Raw genomic sequence first — 24,298 nt, forward strand, 5'->3', positions numbered from 1 at the left:
GTCATTTCTGCTATGCAGTGCTTTTTGAACTCTAACTTTAAAAAAATTAATATGCTTGTGTTGTAATTTAATTATGTAATTTAATTATACATCTAAAAATGTAGTATTTCTATAAACGATGCTCAGGCACTTAATTAAAATACTAATTATAACCTATTCACATACTGGCAAGAAAATATAAGATGGAACCTGACAAGATGAAAATAAGAATCTAAAGTTAGCCATTGTTTAGTGAGGAGAGTTAGCTTACGTAAGGGTGTCAGCTTGGTAGGTTTTTATTTATTTTATTGTTTTCTATCTATCTATCTATCTATCTATCTATCTATCATTATTTATTTTATATAAAGGTGCTAGGTAGCTTGGTAGAATTTTTTTTTTTTTACAATTTTGTTTTTAAACATTATACTCATTTTTCTTTTTATCACACAAGATGTAATGATTCAAGTCAGACCAATTAATATCACAAAAAATCACAAAATTATATAAAATCTGTTGTTAATGCTTGCTGATGTTTGTGCAGATGTCACTTCCTGGAGAAATATGACATTAAGGAATTGGCTTTTATTAGTTAAAGGGATAAAGCTAGTCTTTAGGGCTTTGTTAGTTATTAAGATATACAGAAGACTGACAGGATGAAAGTTAAACTGGAGGACACAGGGAAAAATTAAACTGTTAACCAATTAAACCAGTATTCCCAAATATATATATATATATATATTTCAATAGATATTTTTCATGTTACTAGTGAATAAAAGGCATTTATATTTCTTAAAATAAACCCCTGTAGTTTTGAAATTTAGTGCATTTACATGTATAATAAATTCTGATAACTGTCAGTTCAATTTAAAAACCAGACAACAAAACATTTGCTAGTTTTTCTGGTGATTCCTACTAATATGGTTTCAGTCTGTTCGAGTTTAATATATTATCTGATAAAATAACAAATATATATATATATATATATGTGAAGAGTTTGTTTCCAAAACGCTATAAATCCATGTTGATTAATTTGAGTAAAAATGTGTTTTCTTTACCATGAAAGTGGCAAGATGAAAACCACTATTTTCTGTTTCAAACTTTCACAAAGCATCTTTAGGTTATAATAACATTACAAATTCAAATCCAGATTTTGATTTTCAAAGATTTATTATAAAATTGTATGCGTGGAATGGTGCGCTGTGATTGGTTGAGCGGATACATCGCGTTCTGCAGAGAAGGGAGACTGGTGTTTGTCGCGGTTTGGAAAGAAAGGGAGAAAACATGACAGAATAACTCGGCGGATATCACATTTTGCGTAAAATTAAAAATTGACTTTTCAATACCGACCAGATACAATACTGATTTTGGCGGAAACTCAATTTTATTAAAAATGGCGTTTATCGCGGTTTGGAACCAAACTCTTCATATATATCAGAATGTACTGCATAGTAGAAATTACCATATAACTCAACAAAAACCATTTTCCTTCCTTTGGTGTATTATCTGAAATGTAAACCTGTATTTCCTGCCCTAATAACATTTTAAACTGCATATGCAACAGGACTGGACCACTACCTAGTTTCTGCTTCCTGTAAAGCTAAAGACACAATTTTATTCAAAACCACACTTAAGTTTGTATGAGCAGGTGATATTCTTTTCCAGACAAACTCTTATTCAGCTTTCAGTAGCTACCAGTTAACCTGGTTAAGGATGCTTTGGTGGTCGTAGCTGCTAGTTGTAGCTGGTGCTGTCTGTAACTTCTTTGCCCCATACTCCACAGCAAGCAGAGGCTGCTCTGGCCTCACCGCCCCCTCCCCCTGCAGCGGCAGCAGCGCCCCCTGCTGTCCAACCCACCACGCCACTAGCGGGTACGAACCCAGAGGAGCCGTCTGGCACCCCTCAGGCCGACTCCCTTAACAGCCCCGTTCCCGACCCCCAGCCCGAACCTGAGCTCACTCAGCCCCCAACACACGACCCCCACCAGTTGCTTCCTCCTGGCCCAGATCCAAAGGTACCAGCACCACCGGAAGCTGGACCCACTCCCGGCCCGGTTCAGCCCAGCTCTCTCTTTCTCAACCTTGCCTGTGTCTATCACTCTTTTCTTTGACTCCTCCCACTCCACTATCTGCATGAATGCTCCGCCCACCCCACGCGTGTGCTGCGTGTGTTCCTCTGACACTACGGCAGAGACTGTGTAACTGGTACACATGCACCACAGGAGGACGAGGACCCGTTGCATAAGTAGAAGTGCAGTCTCCTCACATGTTGCCTTGTACTTCCTCTTGCATGGCTCCTAATTTATGACTTTCTTTCAGCTTGTTCTGTCTGTAGTAGGGCTGGGCGATATATTGCATCGTCATGAATGTGACGGCTATTTGAAATGGTGCATCTTTGCGAATCTGTGACTGTTTTACTGCACTTTTTATTTGGCCGCTATATTTACGGACTTTTTTTCTTGCAAGTTTATTTCTCTCAATTCGCACTTTTTTTCCCTGTAATTCTGCTTTTATATCTTGCAGTTGTGAGTTTGTATTTCTTTCGCAATCCTGAGTTTGTGTCTCTCAAATATAAACTCAGAATTGGGAGGAAAAAGTCCAAATTGTGAGAGATGAACTTTAATCTCTCAGAATTGCGAGAAAAAAATTGTCCAGAATTGTGAGATTTAGACTCGGAAATTTAAGATATTAATGCAAAATTGTAGGAGGAAGTGTGGGATATAAATTCAGAATTGCAAGAACTTGGAATTGCGAGAAAGTACAAATTGGGAGTTTAAAAAGTCGCAATGACCGTGGTGTCAAAAAAAACAAATGCAAGTAATCTTTAGAATCTATAGAAACATAATTTGAACTGTAGATATAAATCAGAATTGCAAAAAATTATTTTTGCAATTATTTAGCAAATTATTATTTTATTTTGCTATTTTTATTCCGTAGTATGAACCGGCTTCCATAGAAAAGTCTGAATTTTGTCCGCAAAACTTTTTTGTAAACTTTCCATCATTGTCTTGCGACCCATTAGAGCATTAAGACAAAGGTATTTTAATAGCATCATTAACAACATTAAAGATTTACAATTATTAAGTTTTAATTGTGTAATTACGTTTTAAGAATTCGAGTTATAAAAATTTGAATCATTTCCATTAATCAATACAAACAATCCACTGTAAGGAGTCAGTTCATAACTGATTCAGTGATTCATCACTTAAAATTTTCACATTTTTATAATACATATTTTTAAAAATATATTAAAATGCTTTAGTAAAATTATGCATATTATATAGTTTATTTTCTTGTATATCGCTATTGTTTGCATCAACATAATTTTCATTGGAATATTTTCTCCCATATTATTTTTTTTTTTTTATGTATTATTTTATTAGTGCAAATCACTTGAAATAATTCTTCGTTTTATTTATTGAAAAACTGAAACCTTGATTACGTACTGTGCTGTTTGATGTAAACAATGGATCCTCAGAGCAAATGCATATAGTGAACTGTCAAAAGACTGGGGGGAAATTTTTTTTAAAAATTCAAGCTGTATCACCTGGCCCTAATCTGTAGTGATAGCCGTGACGGTAGCGTTTGGCTTTGACCTGAATCACATCTGTACGGACGGCCGCTAGATGCACTGTAGACGTGTCACTTAATTGCAAACGGACCTTTCCCTGATTTGCAAGAATGGATTTTCTGTAGTTGCATGTTCATTTAACCTGCAGACAGTACTTACAGCAATGTAAAAGGAAAACAACTGGACTAATCCTGCATAATGTCTTCATAACCGATGTTTCTTTTCATAGATGAAGACGTTATGTAAGAGCTTCTGTGATTATGTTAAGTTGTCTTAGGAGGCGTTGGACCTTTTACAGCTCTACTGTCTTCAGGCTATACTTTGAAGCTTGAGAAGGAGCCTTTCAAACAATGAATAAGACATCCTTAAAGCTCCACTTGGACCTATTATACATTTATTAGATTTTACTAAAGATGAGGAATCAAAGAAGTGTAACCAAATGGAGGTGCTGTACATGTTGAAGGGCTTCTTATCAAAGTGTAGAAATGTAGAGCTGAGTAGCAAGTTGGTAAGATGCTTGTTTTATTGCATAATGAATTAGTTATTAATGGGTTTTTTTCTGCTCAGGATTGAGTTTAATTTCAGTGCTTGCAAGGCACCGCCATATTTATATATCAAACATTCGTATAATGCCATAATTAATAATTGAGCACCAATAATTATCATAATTAAGCATCAAATCAGCATATTAGAATAATTTCTGAAGGATCATGTGACACTGTAGACTGGAATAATGCTGAAAATTTGCTTTGCATCACAGGAATTAATTACATTTTGAAATTATTCAAATTGAAAAGTTTTTTTTTATATCACTATTTTTCCTTTATTTATGCTCAAATAAATCTAGTCATGGTTATCATAAGAGACTTCTTTAAACAAAATTAAATAAAACAAAAATCACAATTATTAGTAGTGTGGTGTGTGTATATATATATATAGAGAGAGAGAGAGAGAGAGAGAGAGAATTATATAGAAAATGTCCCATTGACTTGTGAAATAAAACCACATTATTTTAAAACTATTTTATTTTTATTTTTTTTATATAGGTTATGAATTTATTCATTATATATTTAAGTTTAAAACGTAAAAACTGAGCTTATTTTAATATTTCTGTCCTTCAAATATTTTTTTTTGTTCTAACCATATGCATTATATTTTATATAACTGTTTCTGTTAGAAAAATTTACTGTATTGTCAGCTTATGTTATTTTCATTGGTTCACATTGATGAACATTCTGTTGATTTCTTGTGGACAGCAACCAAAGCCAAAAACCTGACCTTACCTAAAATCATACATACCTTTTTTTTTTTTCTTTTTTTTTTTACTGCCTTGCAAGCACTGAAGGAAATGCTAATCTAGTACTTAAATATTTAATTACAGCCAATTTGAAATATTTTGCCTGTTTTTTTTTACCTTTAAAAAGTTCTCAGATCTGTTTCATTAGCTCTAGCGACTGGGGTTGTTTTGCAAAATGTTCATATCCCGTTTGAGCCTTTTCAGTCAAACCAGCTCTCACAGCTGACGTTTGTCCCTCACAGATGTATAAAAAGGATCTGTACAGCGTGGATGAGGCAGTGCGAGTGAACCACGGTGTGAAGCCTCCTCCTCCCCAGCAGCATCAACAGCCTTTAGGCCCCCCCACCTTGCTCTCCTACAGCCACCAGCCTGTCTACCAGGACCAACAGCCATACCGCCAGTACGAGCACCCGCCTTATGGCTACGACGGTGGCGGCTACGCACAACCAAAGCCTCACAATTACGACCCGCACCTGCACTACGACAGCCGTGTGCCTCACTACAACGAGCAGTGGCCCCCTTACGACCAGCAGCAGACTTCACCCCAACCGCCGCCCACGTCCGGCTACGCTCAGGCCCACCAGCCTCCTCCTCCTCCACTGGGGTACGAACCCCGCTCTCCATACGAGGACGGCCCAACCAGGGATTTCAGCCCCCCTCAGTCCCAATACGATGGTGTGTCCCCAATGAGCTACGATAACCGGCCGCGGCACGCTAAACCCGCTCCTGCGCGCTACGAAGAGCCGCCTCCTCCAGTCTCCTACGACGCCCGCTCACCCTTCGAGTCCGATCCGCATGGATTCCCAGGCAATGCGCATCGCTCCCCTGATCCGCCCAAGCAGTATTACGGCGACGCTGCAATGAGACCCTCGTACAACACTGGAGCGCCGAACCGAGCGTATAAAGCAGCGCCGCACGAGCCCGTGATGAACTCTGAACCTCCCGCTCCGCCTCCCAAACCCGAGGCCGTCTTGTCTTCAGGAGATCCGCCTCACCCTGCAGCTCCCAAACCATTGCCGCCTCCCCACAGGGATGATGACGACGATGAAGACCCTGCCATGAAGCCCCAGTCTGTGCTCAACCGGGTCAAAATGTTCGAGAACAAGCGCTCCGTGTCTGTTGACCGAGCCAAGGATATGCCAGAAGTAGCGGGAATTAGGGTACGTTTCTGTCCCTTTGATGTACAGTGCCATGAAAAGGTTTTTGCCCCCTTCCTGTTTTTTTATTTTTTGCATATTTGTCACACTTAAAAGATTCAGATCATCAAACCAATTTTAATATTACGCAAAGATAATGCAAGTAAATACAAAATGCAGTTTTTAAATGATAATTTCATTTATTAAGGGAAAAAAGCTGTCCAAACCTACCTGGCCCTACGTGAAAAATTATTTGCCCCTCCTCTTAAATCATGAAAGAACTGTGATTAACCACATCATTTTAGAAAGCTGAGTTAAATTTCACTAGCCACACGCAGGCCTGATTACTGCCAGACCTGTTGAATCAAGAAATCACTTAAATAGAACATGTCTGACAAAGTGAAGCATGCTTAAAGAACAACACATCATGCCGCGATAAATCATAATTTCAAAACTGCAGTTTGTATTTACTCAGGTTATCTTTGTGTAATATTAAAATTTGTTTGATGATCTGAATCTTTTAAGTGTGACAAATATGCAAACAATTAAAAAAAACAGGAAGGAGGCAAAAACTTTTTCACACCACTGTATGTGACCTTGGACCACAAAACCAGTCATAAGGGTCAATTTTTTGAAATTGAGATTTATACCTCATCCGAAAGCTGAATAAATAAGCTTTCCATTGATGTATGTTTGTTAGGATAGGACAATAATTTGGCCGAGATATAATCTGAATCTGAGGGTGCAAAAAAATCTAAATATTGAGAAAATCGCCTTTGAAGTTGTTCAAATGAAGTTCTTAGCAATGCATATTACTAATCAAAAATTAAGTTTTGATATATTTACGGTAGGAAATTTACAAAATATCTTCATGGAACATGATCTTTACTTAATATCCTAATGATTTTTGGCATAAATGAAAAATTTATCATTTTCATCCAATACAATGTATTGTTGGCTAATGCTACAAGTATACCCGTGCGACTTATGACTGGTTTTGTGGTCCAGGGTCACATTTAACCTAGAGTTTTCCATTGAGGGCTTTGTTGGTAATAATTTAAACATGACTTCACTTAATATTGCAGTGTCAACTTTTGCACGGACAAGAAGGGTATGTAAATGTGTGTTGACAGAATGGATGCACTTTCTTCTTCAGCCCACAGATCTCCCAAAACCTGTGAGCACACCTGGTCCTGTGCTTAAAGCCAACTCTCTCAGCAACCTGGAGCAGGAGAAACCCTCTTACAGGTACAACCACATACCTTTGGGGTCTGTGAGATTGTTTAAAATGTTTTATATGAAAGTGTCTTATGCTCACCAAGGCTGCATTTATTTGTTAAAAAAAATAGTAAAATTGTCAAATATTATTGCAATTTAAAACAACAGTTTTCAATTTAATATTTTTTAAAATGTAATTAATTCCTGTGATCAAAGCTGAATTTTCAGCATCATTACTCCAGTCTTCAGCGTCACACAATCCTTCAGAAATCATTCTAATATGCTGGTTTGCTGCTTAAGAAACATTTCTTATCATTATCAATGTTGAAACAGGGTTATTACAGTTAACTAAGACTAAACCATGAAACATTTTCATTGCTAATAAAATAAGTTAACTGAAATAAAATAAAAATAAAAACTTTTAAAAATCTCATTTTCAGTTAGTTTAACTTGATGTACTAAAATAACTAGAACTTAAAAATGAATGAAAACATTAAAAACAATAAACACGTCAAGACATTTAAGAACAAAACCTGCCAAAAAATGACAAAAACTAAATGACTAAAGCTTTCAAATTAAAATACTTAATTCAAAATATTAACGAAAATTATAATAGTATCTCAATGAGAATAAAACGGCACTTTGTTGAAAGCAGATCTGCTGTGTAAACTTTTTTGACAATTCTTTGATGGATGGAAGGTTGAAAAGAACAACATCTGTTTAAAAACATTATTTGTCATTATTAATGTCTTGCCACTTTTGATAATTTAATATGTGACCTTGCTGAATAAAACAATTAATTTCTTTAAATAAAATCTTTCCAGCCCCAAACCTTTGAGCAGTAGTAGTATGTATGTTCACCTACAAACGTCAACAGAGCCTTTATTTATAGTAAAAGGATCTGAATTGACTGGAGAAGTCATGGGAATTCATTAGCCAGAGAGCCTGTGAAATAATATCAACTATTTGAATGGATTGTCTTAAGTTACCACATTCTTTTATTCTATTGTTTACATGATTTAGTTTGACACAATTTTTAAGTAGTAGTGGTTAGCATACAGTATGTGTTGTTAGTGGAGAATGCTAATGTAATCCTGTAGTGCCCTCTGCTGGTTAATCTTCCTTTCTGGAAAATACCGTTGGATGTTACATAATAGTTAAGATCTTTCCTTTTGATGATTTTTTTTCTGCTCCTAGAGCCCCAGAGCCCCAGAAACCTCATCCGTGTGTAGGGGACGACGTGGTCCGCTCCAACCACCATGACCCAGATGAAGATGAAGAGTATTACAGGAAGCAGTTGTCGTATTTTGACCGCCGCAGCTTTGACAACAAGGCCATGAATCAGCCCAACACTGGAATCAATCGCTTCCATGAGCCGCCCAAACCTCCTCAGCCCCAGGTCGCATATCCTTTCGCCAGGTACCGTCTAACACGCTAGACAGACAGTGTTAACTCTTGTATGTTGATGGCGCTCTTGTATATATCGTACACACTCTCTGTTTCAGGACGGAGTCTGTGGAGAAGGTGAGTCCTGTGGACAAGAGGTACGAGACCCTGCCGCCCGTCAACCCGTCACCTGCTCCATACAGCCAGCCCACGCCTGCTGCTCCACCCACATCCCTGCCCAAACTCAGCAACATCGAGGGTAAGAATGAGTCTCTTGAGTGTTCGTGGTACTTTTGGCTTTGTGGACTTTCAGAAAATGTGTATTTTTGTACACTCTTACTAGTTTAATTTGTCTGCTAATAATGTCCAACAGTGTTTAAAAAAACATCACAGGAGACGTCTCGTCTTTTTTTCTTACAGTTATGAATATTTCCACCAGTGTCTTTTTCATTACATCTCAAATGATGGATTGTGTTTGATAGCTTTCTGTTTTGGAAATTGCAACATTTTTGGAATACAATGCCTGATTTCATAGCTAGCATTTTATTTATCCTAAATACACACAAATAATATTTTCTCACTTATTGCATAATTTTGCAAAATTGCAGAATGACTGAAAATTCTGCATTGTAAAATACTATTGTCTGTTTGCGAAAACAGTACACAAGCTTAAGAAGCATTGACAATTAATTACTGGAAAATGTTTTTTAAAAATTACAGATAATTTTTTTGCACAGTAAATAAAATATATTAATTTTTGGAATAAAATACCTGCCACCTTTGTATCCTAAATACACACAAATAATATTTCCACACTTGCTGGATAATTTTACAAAATTTAAAAAGCACTAATAATTATAGCATTTTTTTTATTTTGTATTTTTTGGAATAAAATGAAAATCCTTTGTCTATTTAAGGTTAATTATAGCTATCATTTTATGTATCCTAAATACACACAAATAACATTTTCACACATAATTGTGCAGAATTACTTAAAATAATGCACTATAAAATGCTATAGTCTGTTTGGGAAATATGTTAATTACTGAAAAACTTTTTTTAAATTATAGATTAATTTTACAACCTAAATAATGAAACAAAACATTTTAAACATTTTTAGAATAAAATGTCCAACTGAATACACTCAATCAATATTTTCACACTTATTGCATCATTTAAAAAAAATTACAGAATGTCTGAAAATAATTCGCTATAAAGTACTTTTTTTCTGTATGGTAATCAAGTACTTAAACTTTAATCTATTAATTATTAAAAGCTACTTTAAAAAAGTAAGATTAATTTCACACCATAAATAATTCAATAATTTATTACAAAAAAAAAGTGTAAACAATGAAAATAATCATTCCTATGCAGTTCCTAAATAGTAATTATTCCTATGGGGTTTGGAGTTTTTGAATCTAGATCAAATTATAAAATATATACTAAGAAAACGTTTAAAAACTAGCAAATGAAAACGTGTTGAAGTTTAAATGTGACTTTTTTTCTTTGAGAAATAATAAGAAATATTTATAATATAATATTTATATATAATATATAATATAAATATAATAATATTTATATTTATATCCTAAGTTGAAGAAGCATGCCCTTGCATAGTGTATGGCCATATTGTCAGTGTTCTTATATTGCCAAAATTTCAGAAATCAATGCTAATACCAATGAGATTGCATAATTTTTTACACCACAACAAAAACTGGATGCATTCTCTCTGATCTCCCAGTGAACTCGTTGCCAGATCCTCACAGCTCTCCCAAAGCCAAACCGGACCTGCCGACTCTCAGAGCTCCCACCCGGGACGACCCCATCCAGACCAGCTACCTGCCCCCCAAGTCTTCTATCAACGGCACGGACGCCCCTCCCAAAACGCTAGGCGTCCCTACCAGCTACAACCGCTACGTCCCCAAGCCTTACACCAGCTCCGCCCGACCCTTCGAGCGCAAGTTCGAGAGCCCCAAATTCAACCACAACCTGCTTCCCAACGACACACAGTCCAAACCCAGTGTGAACAACAACCTGAAACCTCAAATCTCGCCCCAGCCCCTGGACACCGACAGCGGGGTCGACACTTTCACACGCACCATGGACAACAGGCCCAAGAATCAGCACAACAACATCAACGCCCTTCCCAAGTCCATTCCTGTCAGGTAAGATGATGAAAGAACATCAGCCAGAGCTGGATTTATTCCTTCTGTTTACGAAACGACTCACTCAGTATGTTTACATGGACAACAATATTCCGATTTTAACACGATTAAGACAATACTCTAATTAAGAATCTACCATGTAAACAGATTTTTGATTACCGTGGAGTCATTGAGTCCGAAATTTTCGCACATTAAAAAATAAATACGACCTCACGTTGTGTCAATCACATTTACACACTGCCTCCGAAACTTTCGTCCATCATAAAAAAATTTGAATCAGGTTCGATTTTCTGCGTTTTCGCATCCGTAGCAAGCATTTTGATAGGAAAGGATGACGAATACGAAAAAAAATGAAAAAACGCATACGAAAATTTCGGACTCAGTGTGCAAAGACCTTAAATCCAGCTAAAGTCATGCTCGAAGTAAACAGAAATCGAATTAAGACATGTGGAGTATTCCTATTTTAGTCGCATTTTCGAAGTGCAGTATAGACATGTACACACCGTAATCACACTATTACCGTCGTGTAGAACTTTTCGCCGCATTTTGCGATAGGACGGCTGCGGTCAACCGTTTGACGGTAAATAAAAGAGCATCGCTTCAACAACGCTGTCATCTGTTTGCACGGTTAGCATGACAAATAATCATAACATCATAACGAAGACGAACTATGTTTATACGTGAAATTCTGGAGGGGACGTCGGATGGCGTTATGTTGGGACGTAATGACGTGTGCCATTAATCGATTTATGTACTATAACATGTAAAACAGGAACATGAAAGGAATATTCTAAAAGCAACTCATGTAAACACCTTAATCATAATATTGTCTTATTTAGAATAAGGTAAATAATTAGATTACTGATGTCCATGTGTCTGTTTTCTAGCCCTAATGCACTGGATGACGATGTGGAAGACGAAGGTCACACTGTGGTCGCCACGGCGCGGGGCATCTTTAATTGTAACGGTGGGGTGTTGAGCTCCATAGAGACAGGAGTCAGTATTATCATCCCGCAAGGAGCGATTCCAGATAGCGTGGAGCAGGAGATCTACTTCAAAGTGTGCCGGGACAACAGCATTCTGCCCCCTCTGGACAAAGAGAAAGGTCTGAATCTCGTCTACTTTTGTTTGTTTTATTTTCATTTTTGTTTCAGTATATTTTTTGTTTGTTTGTTTTTCCTTTTTAGACTTTTGTTAGCTTTGAAGTTAATTTACACTTCACATATTTATGCAGAACTTGTTTGAACAAAACTACCTTAGTTAAAAGTTGCAAGACTGAACAAAAAACGAAGAAAAACATTGTCTGGTAACAGTAAGTTTCGTTTAAGGGCTGTTCACATCAAGTTCAGTGCACTGCAGAAAAGAAATGCACAAAAGCTGAAATTTTGTCATGCTCTAGTGGGAAAAAACGAGTTTGTTCAGCATAAAAACTATTAAAAAAAAACCTGTTTACATAAAATCCAGTGCCGCTAAACAAAGTATAAAATATTAGCAAACAAATGTTTTGCTACACTGAACCTGATTTCTTAATTTTATGTTTTATGAAAATTTTTATGTTTGGGGTAAGTAAGTGTTTTTTTTTTAATTAGTACTTTTATTCACCAAGGAAGCATTAAATTGATGAAAAGAGACAGTAAAGCAATTTATAATGTTACCAAAATATATATATATATTAGGGCTGTCATCGTTAACGCGTTAACGCATGCGATTCATTTTACAATCCTTAACGCGTTAAAATAATTTAACGCAATTAATGCAAAATTACTGAAGCACAATTTCTATTCTAACCCTTTAACCCAATTTTGCTTCTCTGCTTGCAGTTAGATCATTTTAAGCTGCTAAACTCCGGGAAAGTTTTCAGTCAGCGCTAATATAAAGGAAACCAGGCTGATTACATCAGAGATTGCAGAGAGAACAGAGACTCGCGTTGCGTTTTATTATTCATTCCAGTGTGTTTCGCTTTTAAACACGAGCTCTGTCATATTCTGTGATTGTCTCTGAAGAGCGCGACACACTGATCGCACATTGTATTTATGCGCAGGCACAGACATTTCCGTACATTCACGATAATGTTTTGATTTGTCATGTTTATGTTGCTGTGTTTAGTTATTCTGAATGGATCCGTGTACTGTAGTAGATATATGCAGTCAGCAGGCGATTGGTTTAAGTTTTTTTGGCATCTCCATGTGGTCCTGTTCGGTATCGCGACTTGGCTTCTCTAAAATGTAAAAAAGCTCTTTGGTGTTGTACTGTACACGTACTATAAAATGCAGATTTTTTTTTTCTTTCATATGTGCTTATATGGGCTCCTTATATCATTTGGTTCTTTGATGTCCTTTTGGAGTTTCTAAGTGTCCTTTTTTGGAAAGTCATCTAAATTTATCTTGAAAAAAGCTTGCAGAAAATATAGATTTTTGAGAATCACCCTTCAATCTTTTGGTTTACTTGGCTGGATATAGCAAATGATGACAAAATAAACATTTGAAATAAGATAAATGGTCTATGCTTAATTTCATGAAGTGTGCGATTAATCGCGATTAATCACAGAAAAAGGATGTGATTAATTAGATTAAAAATTTTAATCGATTGACAGCCCTAATATATATATATATATATTAGATGATTTATATATGTATATTAGATTTTAAATAAATGTTGTTCTATTTATGACTTTTATGATTTATGCTAAGCTTTCTATTTATGAAAGAATTCTGAAAATATATGTATCAGTTTCCACAAAAATATTGATTGTAATAATAATAAATGTTCTTCTTTATAGTATTTTTTGACCCCAAACTTTTGAATGGTGGTATAGTTGTTGAATTAATGACACACTGTTGCTCCTGAAGCTTATTGTAGCCTGTCTGCTCTTCCAGGTGAAACTCTGCTCAGTCCTCTGGTGATGTGCGGCCCTCACGGTCTGAAGTTCCTGAAGCCCGTGGAACTGCGTCTACCACACTGTGCGTCTATGACCCCTGATGGTTGGTCTTTTGCTCTTAAATCCTCTGACTCCTCGTCGGGTACGCTGTCCTTTCTCTCTGTCCTATGATGGGTCTTTTGGGATCGGGATTGAAGCTGTTTGGAAACCGCTATCCACCTTGTGATTTCCTTTCATTTTCTGGGTTCCCTGAATTAACATTTCACGCTCAGAGTTATCCTGATCACATGACACTTTCACTGTGTGATCTGTGCGCTTGCTTTGCTTCATCGATTTATCACCAGTCTGAATCGCAGATGCACTTAATGTCTCTTTAGCTCTTATTCATTCACAATTAACCCATGTCATTTTGTAAAATGTGACTGGAACTGACACACATCATTGGGCTCAGTATGGCCACGTTTGAGGAAGACAACCAGGAGCGAGTCCATCTAAATTAGCATTCGCTTTGTGTATAAATACAGGAGTCACTCCTGATCTTGTGATGGTTATCACGGTGGTAATATGGCTGTAGATAAGAAATGTGGATGCCAACAAATGAACCCGTTTGGCATTGGCAGTTTTTTCTGCATTTGGTTGTGACACCCATTTATAACCAAACTCTGTGTGAACAGAACTGGATTAAGTGTTCAAAAGAGGAGTGACTGTTAAATTTAGCTGCAGTGTGAAAATGGCATGTCTAAATGGAGTAATTGGGTTACTCTGGGAAAATTTTGGATTTAAAACCACATTTAATTTCATTTCCAGGACTGAATATGCTAAATAATTGTGTACGAATACAGGAGTCACTCCTAATTTCGGCATGGTGGTAATGTGGTGTCTTGTGGCTGTAAACAAGAAAGGTGGATGCCAGCAAATCTTGGTTTTACGTTTGTGACCTTGTTTTTCAAAAATGAATTTGGTTTTCACACCCATAACCAAATTCTGTGTGTGAACAGAACTGGATTAAGTGCTCCAAAGGGGAGTGACAGAATTTAGCTGCAGTGTGAATAGGGCCTGTCCAAACAGAGTCATTTGGTTCAGGGAATCAAAACCATATTTAGTTTATTTGCAAAACTGAATCCCTTAAATTAGGAGTCACTCCTGATCTCATGATGGTTGACATGGTGATAATGTGGCATCTTGTGGTTCTAAATGACATGTAAATGACATGTGGTTGTAAATAATAAATTAACCTGATTGCTATTTTTGATAAGTCTTTCCCGGAGCAAATTCATTTGTCACTACCCTAATTTTATTTTAGAAGTATTTTTTATTATTAGCTCATGTTAACTAATTCAGTGAATGGAACCTATATTATTATATATTTTATATAATACAATTTTGGGCTAAATTGTGCAGCCCTACAAACGGCCACAGCAAACCTAATGCCTTTTTCTTTTTAATCCATAATTTATCAGAATTTTTTTCACAAATCGTGCAGCCCTAGTGTGAATAGAAAAATGTTTAGATTATGATGTTGTCTTATAGCATATTCCTCATGATGTTCCTCCTGTTGATCTGTCCACAGGTGACCCCAAATGCTGGCAAAACAAGTGTCTACCAGGAGACCCCAATTACCTGGTGGGCGCCAACTGTGTGTCCGTGCTGATCGACCACTTCTGAAGAGAGCAACAGCTGGTCTGTTACTGAACGTCAGCGCATGGACCCTTCTCCAGCTCTTCTACTCAGGAGGAGGGATTTGCACCACTTTATGAAGTATTAATTCTTCCATCTTTTCTCTGATGGGCTGAAGCGTCGTGCCCAAAAAAATCTCTTCGAGAACAGCACTGATGGCACAGAGCGCTCCTTTTCCTATTCCCTTTGGTTTCCACTTTTTTTTTTTTCCCCCCCCGAGTTTGGTTTTGCCTTTTTCTTTACCTTTTGGTGCTTGAAGACTTGCAAAAAATTACTGAATAAATAAATTACTGAAATCGAACTGCTAATGGAATGCATGACCTGTGCCACAAGACAGTCGGAAAAAGTTATCCCATTTTTGACATTTGTAGCGTCTTTTTCTCCAAATAATTAGAAGTCTTGAACGGAACCGGAAAAACAATAGATGAAAAAATGAAGTCATTTTACGTAAAACAAGTGAATCCTACCAATGTGCTCCCAAACAGAAAAGTCCATGTATGCAGAGCTTTTTTGTTTGCGAGGTCGTGTGTGTTTTTCGTGGAACGCTGTAACGGATTTTCGCGGATCTGGAAAGCATGTCGGTTTGTAAAGAATGAAGAACAATTGAGACTTTCTGAAGTGAAGAACTGATTATTGAAGGAATGTGACTCTTGCACTCATCTGCTCATGGACTTCTCTCTCTGGCTAAAAACGAAAAAACTAAAAAATGGGCTCTTTTTCCTCTCTCTCTCTCATTTTGTAGCGATCTTTTCTAGCGATGTTTTATTGTCGATAAACACTGACTGTGGTTTTCCGAAACTCCTGCTGTCTAGAGATCTATGCATGTGCTATGACTCAGGTCCAAACGCCTGCTACTAAGTTGAGTACACAAACCTACCCATCATACACTGCAAGCAGTGATGCCTTATCTGCATTTTTGTTTTGTTTTTGTTACTTTGACCCGAAAGACGTCGAATTTCTGTTACAGAGGGAAGGACACGAAACTCTCCCACCGTAATGAAGCGGGATATTTAGCACACAAACAATGAAGTCTGATCAACAGGTCTGCTTTCTCACTGCTATGCATATGAAGTCAAAGAATATACAAGAACACTAGGATGTGTTTCAATTACAGCTGTATATATTGTGCTAGCATATGGCCTTGGTTCGCTGTAAATGACCTTTTGTACATCTTTGTTATTTTGTATAAAAACGTAACATGGAAAAAATTTCTTAACAAAGGAAAACTATAACATTGGTTATATTTGTATTCCGGTTATACTTCTGAGCTTTGGAATTTACCTTAGCAGTACGGAGAAAAAACTGAAGCGAATTTGAAAAATAGCATAATAAATGCAACGGAAAAGGACGTTATCTTTTATACCAACAGCATATATACAAAACACTACGTAATGGCATTTTTAACAGTTACAGAAACATTTTTATTATTTACAAACTAGAAAAGTGCTCCGTTTGAATAATTTAAGGACTCTGTACTTCAGAAGGGTCCGCGTTGGTGGTCGGACCCCAACTTTATTTGTGATACTGGATGCTGTATTGTGTGCCCTGAAATGTATTTTTGTACTAATAGACAGTTTATTAAGGCACATCAGTACGACTTTTTTTTGATATGACGACGCAGCTTCATCCCGGGTTTAGTTTCTTTACTTTGTGTGGCGACATTCTTTTTATGTTCTCTTTTTTTCCTTTGCAGCACATTTCTAAGTATACAACTGTATTAATAAATTAATTTTTAAAGTAAAAACAAAACAATCGTTTTTAGTGCTTCACTGATACGGTGTTGGATAATCTTGACGATTGTGAAATGGAAACGATGTCAATGACCCCGGTATTGGGTACAGAATGAAACCGGTTCAGTTGGGTTTGTGCTTTGTAGAAATGTTTATTTTTTGAGCTCAGAGGTTGATGGGATGGGAGGGTCATGGATTTTGCCCTTTCACCTACTTAAAACATACTGCCGCTGATTAGAGTCTCTTGACCAGCGGACACAAGAGCATTGAGAAAACCAGCGACCGGATTTCTTAAAAGCCATTGTGTCAGCAAGATGAATCATAAAGCAGTGACTCTCAACTGGTTTGTGGCAAGTGGTGAATCAGAACCACAATTATTGTACTAAAGAAAAAAATGTCATTCAAATAAATGTACATTTTAAATTAAATTTGAGCGACAAATTTGCGGCAAAATACCATAGCGTTTGATTGGACACGGCCTTTGAATTTAGCAAAATACGCTGTATGGGAAGCCTTTTGTGCCTAGTTTGCTACAAACAGTTAATTATTTGTATTTCCCATTTATCTCTACTAACCATGAGCCAGTTGAGAATCGCTGCTTTGAGAGTTAAAGTTGTAGTATATACTATTATATAAAGTAAATTTAGTGTACCACAATCCTATTAGAGTCTATTTAACTGCAGGTTGAGATGATTATAAATGAACATTATTAAAAGGTTAAGTCATAAAGTACTAATGTAAAACAGTTGATTGTACTGCTCAAAAGGTTCAAATCATTCACCGTAATCACTTGTTTTCCCTGAGATTAGTGGGTAACTACTGGTTAGTAGATTTCAAAGTTGTACCGTTAGCTTATTCTATGGATTTTTACAGTTTAATTTCCTGCGACAGGATCGACTTGTGAATTTCCTGAGAGAGTGGAATGTATTTCTTTTGCGTCAGGTCCAGGAAGTAGAGAGGATCTCGTATTAAGGTCGGGTCAAAGCCCTCCTCCACCAGCTTCACTTTCTTCATCTTGAAAGTTCCTGTGACTTCCAAGGAATTCTGAAAAACAAATTTGTTGTTGGCGAGTGTCAGAGAGAGACTGAAGAGGACAAGCAGGATTCATGGGAATATATATATGGTAAGGTTTCATCAAACCTGAATTCGGATGAATCGAGGTCTGGCGTACACTGGAAGATAGTTCGCCAAAACACTGCAAGTGTTGATGCAGTCAAACCCTCTGCCCTCTTTCAGCTTTACGGCTGCCATTCCAATCCTTCCTTCATGACCTGAAGATAAAAGATTTTAGCATGAATATCCTATTAAAAGTATGCTTTGAATATACATAGTATTTCAGTGGATTTTTCTGCTTCCTTAAAGGGACAGATCTCCCAAAAATTACAATTCTGTCTTTGTTTACTCACCCTCAAATTGTTCCAAACCTGTATGAATTTCTTTGTTAAACACAAAAGATGATATCTTGAAGAATGTTGGTAACCAAACAGTTGTTGATCTCTATTGACCTTCATAGTATTTTTTTTTTTACAATGGAAGTCAATAGGAACCAAACGCATTTTGGCTACCAACATTCTTCAAAATATCTTTTGTTCTCAACAACCTGAGGCTGAGTAAACAATGACAGAATTTTTGGGTGAACAATCTTTTTAATGATTCCATTAACTAAAAAACACAACAGCCAAATTATTTTTATTTTAATGCAACTTTTTTCTTTCTAATTTATTAAAGTACCATTTATTTAAAAAAAAAACTTTGCTTTATTTTATTTTTAAAATCTCCATATTTACAAGTAATTGACCTGATTTTAATCTCACAAGCCCTACACACTGCATGATTTTTGGTTAATTTTTAAAAATAATTTTGTAAGTAATGGTATGTGGCTCACTTGTCAAGAACAGTTTTGAATCAGTGAGTCATATTCCAATTGCTAAAAAGAGTCGAATTAGTGTTGCCAAAAGTACCAACGTTGGTACTGAAATTTCAAAAATGTGACGATACCAGCATTTCCCGCTAGCATTTTGACCGGATTCTTAGACACCTCTGATTGGCCATTGTTTTTACACGCTCAACAGATATGTCTGTGATTGGCTACAATGATCAGGCTGACAGATGTGGCTTTTAAACGCTCCCGTGTGTATCTGTGTGAGCGTTCGGTGAAGAGCGTGAAGCGATGATCATTGTAGCCAATCACAGACATATCTGTTGAGTGCGTGCACGCAATGGCCAATCAGAGGTGTTTAACAATCTGCTCAACAGTGCTCAAAATGCTGGTATTGTCACATTTTTAAAATGTACTATTTTGAAACACTACAATTATACAGCCTTCCCGTAGCTCAACCCGTAGATCATGGCAATACTGTAGCAACACCAAGGTCATGAGTTCAATTCCCAAGGAAATCAAGAACATGCATGCAATTTAAGTTGCTTTGGATAAGCATCTGCCAAATGCATAAATGTAATGACACCTTGCTGAAGAAAAAAAAAGGCCCATGAAATGAATGATCCATGAATAAAACTACGTTGAGCACTGTAGACCTTCAAGAACCATCAATGGAATGAATGAAGTATCATTAAATCCATTCAATTCCCAACCCTTCAAATTTCAAATATCTACCTTCAACTTTGACTCCATACACATTGGCCTCCTCGATGCAGTCCACCATCGTGAGAATATCTGCTACCTCAGTTGTAGCCACATTCTCTCCTTTCCACCTGCAAAAAAACAAATGTTAATTCGATGCTTGAAACTCTAAATGTGCAAGTAATGCTTCGGCTCCGCCACCTGAACGTGTCTCCAACTCGATCATGAAAGTAGACAAATTTGTCTTTGTCGATCCTCAGCAGATCTCCACTGTTGAAATACAGGTCTCCTTTCACAAACACATCGCTGAGTCTCCTAGTTTGTGTTTTTGTCGTTGCACTGTCCCAAAGAGCTTCCAGACAAATTTGAGACACAGTAACCTAGTGAGCTTCCTCATAAGAGAACATGCTAAGGGTCATAAAACCTCACACAAATAGTGGTTCTCCACACTGGAAGTTCTCAAATAGTAGAACATGGTGCTACCAACACCAAGGTTATGGGTTCGATTCCCAGGGAATGCGTGAACTGATCAAATGCACTATAAACTTTAAATGCAAAGCAAGTCACTTGAATGCAAAAAGTGCCTGCTAAATGTGTAAATGTAGGAAACTCCATCTACACTTGATTCGTCAAAGTGAGTTTCGTCAAAGTCCCTTTCAAGGAAAGTCTGTTCACTCTGCGGCCATATTTGCGACGCCTCCAGGCAGCTATTTTTGCCATCCAAGTCCTATCTAAATGAATGGGGGAATCCTGAAATCTCGAAAACTATTTTTCTATATAAATATGTTTCTATATAAAACAATTAAAGTACATTTTTCAAATCAGCAACAAAATCTGAAATGTACTGCCCCATGAATGTTGTTCTTTATGCTCAAATAGCATAAAAAAAGCTTCTTTTTCAGGCTAGACCAGCCAATGTGCAGTCCTAAGCGCAAGTCTCAGGTTACAATGGGAACCGGAGCTTCTAACGGCCGTTGCAGTAACAATCAGCAATTGGCTCTTTCATTTAAAAGGCGGGGCATATTCCACCATATTGTGCTTTGCAGTTTCTCCCATTCATAAGTAATAGGAGTGAACCATCTTTGTATATCTAAAGTCTTTGGTTTCATGTTAGCATGTTGCTAAGCTAACAGGTGCAGTCATATTCACCATTGTTCTGCAAAATTTAGCTGGCGAAATCCAGTCATTTTCATAGGAATTCGCATTAGCTGCAGTTTAGTAAATTTCACAGTTTTTAATCGATATTTTTCAGTATTGAATGAAACATATTTATAGTCATAATTTTCCATGATTTTTCTGTCCGCCATCTTGAATGACTGGAAATTGACAATTGTTAGCATGTTGCTAAGCTAACAACTTGATATTCTAACAAGCCTAAAAACAGGGTTTACACAAATTCTGAATGAAACAGTCAACTTATGTTTATGTTTTCTCTAACCACCATCTGGGAGGATTTTTGGTTGCAATGCATTCTGGGATTACCTTCTCAGCAAGTCTTAACGTGCATTCACATTTACCATTATTGGGCAAATTTTCGTAACTGAAATCCAGTCATTTTAATAGGAATCCATGTGATCTAAAATGTCACGCCAGGGCGAAATATTTCTTCACGCAGATTTCGCAATGGGTTACAGTTGGTCACACGGATTCTGCTTGGGTTGAAAGTGACTTCTGTGTGAGCTGTGCTTCACACATCACTACACTATTGACAATGGACAAAATACAGCTGAAATTTTGGTAATATGGCTGCAACTTTAAAATAATAATAATAATTTTGCTGTCTATACCCTTTGGACAAGTCTTCACAAGTCTAGGCAGCTCACTAGGTTTTAACAGAGCTAATGACAGTTTAAGCCCTTAAAAATAAATTATAAAGACAAATATCTCCATACTTATAAACCATATGTGCTTTTACCTTTGGCATATTGCAGAGGTAGCGCAGTGTTTCACCAATGTACTGCATCACAGTTATGTTGTACTTTCTGCAGTCGTCCCAGAACTGAGAGGCGGAAAACTTCCTCCGCAGAACCACAGTGTTACCTGGAGAAAACATGTACGATGTAAGCAGCACTATATATATATATATATATATATATATAACCACAAGACTAATCTAAATCTTCTAGATATAAAATCAGCGTATAATATAATCATCAAACCTCTTTCAATGGATCCGACAAGTCCGATGAGGAATCCAGCGCTGTGATACAGAGGCAGATTGATGTAGAATATGTCTTCAGACGTCACTCCACAAACACCCTGGATGAACGATGAAGCCCAGACCCTCTCATGGGTCACATATGCTGCTTTAGGAAGACCTCCATGGACCGAAATACCAATGTTATTTAGGGATCCTTATTATATATACACAGTCATATATCAGTGACTATATATTTAGCTTTTTTTTTTAAATCAGCAGTATCAGCCTGCTTTGATATGCTATTGCATGGAATATAACAATAAATATTACATAAACCACTACATGTGGCCTTGTCAGATACCTGTAGTGCCGGAAGTGTAGATATACAGTGCTGTAGTCCTGATATGGATGTTGGACCTGAGAGACGGGGACAGAGGCGTATCTGAAGCTTTGGCGATGGCTTGACCGATACACTGAATGCCGTCTGTAGTGCGCTCATCCGACAGGAGGTATACAGTTATCCCCTTTTCTTTCAGTGTCGGCAATATCTCCTCAACAGCATCACGAAGCTCTGCAAGAGAAACACTTCACTGCAAAACTCTAGTTACTGACACACCTGTATGATTACAATAATTCAGAGAGAAATTGTTGATTTTCAATGATTTTAAAACATCTTATTAAACATTAACAAAGCAGTTTCTGATATCGTGCAAAAGTCTTCCAGATATCGGTTCCCAAAGAAACAGGCTGGTTTTTACATGCACAGCATGTGCTTGAGTTCTCTAGGCCAGTGCTTCTCAAACTTTTGTCTTGTGTTCCACTTAAACCCATAAGTGGGGCTCAAGCACAGCTTCGTTAATGTGCTCTTTTTTCATATTATCCACCCGATAATATTTTCAACTCGAAAGTAAGCTATTTCCTGAGAACATGCTAGATTTATAGGTAAATAAATAGAAGAATAACAAAGTGCAGTAAATGGTAAACAATTTGGGCTGCAAGCCTCTTGTTGTAGGGATGTAAAGGTATTATCAATATAGTGATAACTGCCTCAATATTATCGTGGTCACATGACGATATGAAACAATTGGTCTTCCGGGCAAAAAGTGTAGTTTTCAAAATTTAAACTTCTTATTCTAACATAAAAGGTCTTTAAAGTTGAGTTTTGGGCCATTATGCTTTGGCAGAGTATCTGTCAAACGAACTAAAACCGAAAGCACAATATGGCTTAATTCCTTCAAGTCTGTTTTTGCTGCGTGTTTCAAAGCGAAGCGCGCATTTCGTTCAGGCGATCAGCTCGTGATCCGCTGTTTTCCGCGCCGCAGAACGGCTCCGTTCACACTGAATGAATGCAGTCAACTCGTTTACTGCATGTGCTGTGAGTTTAGCGCGCGTTTGGGAACGCAACGGCCACCAGTTAGATGATTACAGCATTTCACTAGATTTGTAGAGATGCGTTTTTGTAAGCCTGTTTTCATTGAAGCTGAATTGTAATTTCCCTACTGTAGTGTAAAGCAAAAATAATATACCTATGAAATATTCATTTTCATTTATTTTACAGAGCAATTGTTTTACAATATATGGCTATTGCTGCATAGGAATAATAATAATATAAAATTGTTGTCGTTATTATTATAATATTATAATTTGTTTGGCTTCCTAAAACACCAGTGTGAATGTAATTTAAACTGAGACAGTAAGAGGGTTGAGTCCCTTTTAAAGTTCAGGTAGAAGTCAATTCACTGTCTTTTTTCTGGCTTAAGTTTTCTTAGGAACATGGGTTGAAGCTCTTAATTTTGAACTCTCAAAGTGCATTAGATAGAATAATTTAACTTTAGAACTTTCATTTTTTCCAAGTTTTAATCTGTCTTTTTTTAAAGCTGCAGTCCATAACTTTTTTGTGTTCAAAATTTATACAATAAACGAGAACACCATGAATCCATTTTCCAAACCGTGTTTTTGGCTTGTCCTCAATCACTACGGTACACCTATAATAAGTGTTTATATTCGGACTATTTTAGGCTGGTTCGGGTAGGTACCGCTGCGGAGTAGCCCAGTACCTGCGTGATTCACCATAGACATAAACAGAGAGAAGTAGCTCCAGCTACAGTGTTCTTCCGCAAGACTCACGCAGTTCTGTTTATTAACCGCTAGAGCGCCAAAAGTTACGGACTGCAGCTTTAAATATAGTACCGTGGACTTCATTAGTGCTGTCAAACGATTAACCGCGATTAAACGCATCCAAAATAAAAGTTTTTGTTTACATAATATATGTGTGTGTACTTTGTATATTTATTATGTATATATAAATACACACACATGCATGTATATATTTAAGAAAAATATGTTACGTTTAATATATTAAATATATTTATATATGATATAAATGATATGAATATAAATACATGTAAATATTTTCAAAATATATGCTGTATGTGTGTGTATTTATATATACATAATAAATAAACAGTACACACATACAGTATGTGAACAAAAACTTATTTTGGATGCAATTAATCACGATTAATCATTTGACAGCACTAATTA

The 24,298-nt window shown here is 36.8% G+C and overlaps 2 protein-coding genes across 9 annotated transcripts in view; one reads left to right on the forward strand and one right to left on the reverse strand.

The window, feature by feature from the left end:
- The window catches only part of LOC107712515 (tight junction protein ZO-1-like), a 36,011-nt gene extending 19,488 nt beyond the window's left edge, over positions 1–16,523 (forward strand). For 3 of the 8 annotated variants that reach the window (XM_016517790.1, XM_016517792.1, XM_016517791.1), the window contains exons 18-26: positions 1,760–1,990; positions 5,086–6,003; positions 7,136–7,227; positions 8,395–8,616; positions 8,703–8,842; positions 10,325–10,748; positions 11,636–11,853; positions 13,625–13,768; positions 15,197–16,523. In XM_016517790.1, the coding sequence (XP_016373276.1) occupies positions 1,760–1,990; positions 5,086–6,003; positions 7,136–7,227; positions 8,395–8,616; positions 8,703–8,842; positions 10,325–10,748; positions 11,636–11,853; positions 13,625–13,768; positions 15,197–15,291 (2,484 nt within the window). In that variant the 3' untranslated portion in view covers positions 15,292–16,523. The remainder of the gene's footprint in view (positions 1–1,759; positions 1,991–5,085; positions 6,004–7,135; positions 7,228–8,394; positions 8,617–8,702; positions 8,843–10,324; positions 10,749–11,635; positions 11,854–13,624; positions 13,769–15,196) is intronic. The other 5 variants (XM_016517795.1, XM_016517798.1, XM_016517796.1 and 2 more) reach the window with 3 other exon arrangements.
- LOC107712501 (very long-chain acyl-CoA synthetase-like) overlaps positions 15,515–24,298 on the reverse strand; it is an 11,344-nt gene continuing 2,560 nt past the window's right edge. The window contains exons 2-8 of the mRNA XM_016517771.1: positions 22,116–22,325; positions 21,774–21,932; positions 21,466–21,654; positions 19,816–19,966; positions 19,648–19,745; positions 18,174–18,304; positions 15,515–18,077 (exon numbers count right to left, since the gene is read on the reverse strand). Coding sequence (XP_016373257.1) covers positions 17,901–18,077; positions 18,174–18,304; positions 19,648–19,745; positions 19,816–19,966; positions 21,466–21,654; positions 21,774–21,932; positions 22,116–22,325 — 1,115 coding nt within the window. The 3' untranslated portion in view covers positions 15,515–17,900. The remainder of the gene's footprint in view (positions 18,078–18,173; positions 18,305–19,647; positions 19,746–19,815; positions 19,967–21,465; positions 21,655–21,773; positions 21,933–22,115; positions 22,326–24,298) is intronic.

The sequence above is a fragment of the Sinocyclocheilus rhinocerous genome, unplaced genomic scaffold (genome assembly GCF_001515625.1).
Source record: "Sinocyclocheilus rhinocerous isolate Xijiao unplaced genomic scaffold, SAMN03320098_v1.1 scaffold1259, whole genome shotgun sequence".
Classification (NCBI taxonomy): Eukaryota; Metazoa; Chordata; class Actinopteri; order Cypriniformes; family Cyprinidae; genus Sinocyclocheilus; species Sinocyclocheilus rhinocerous.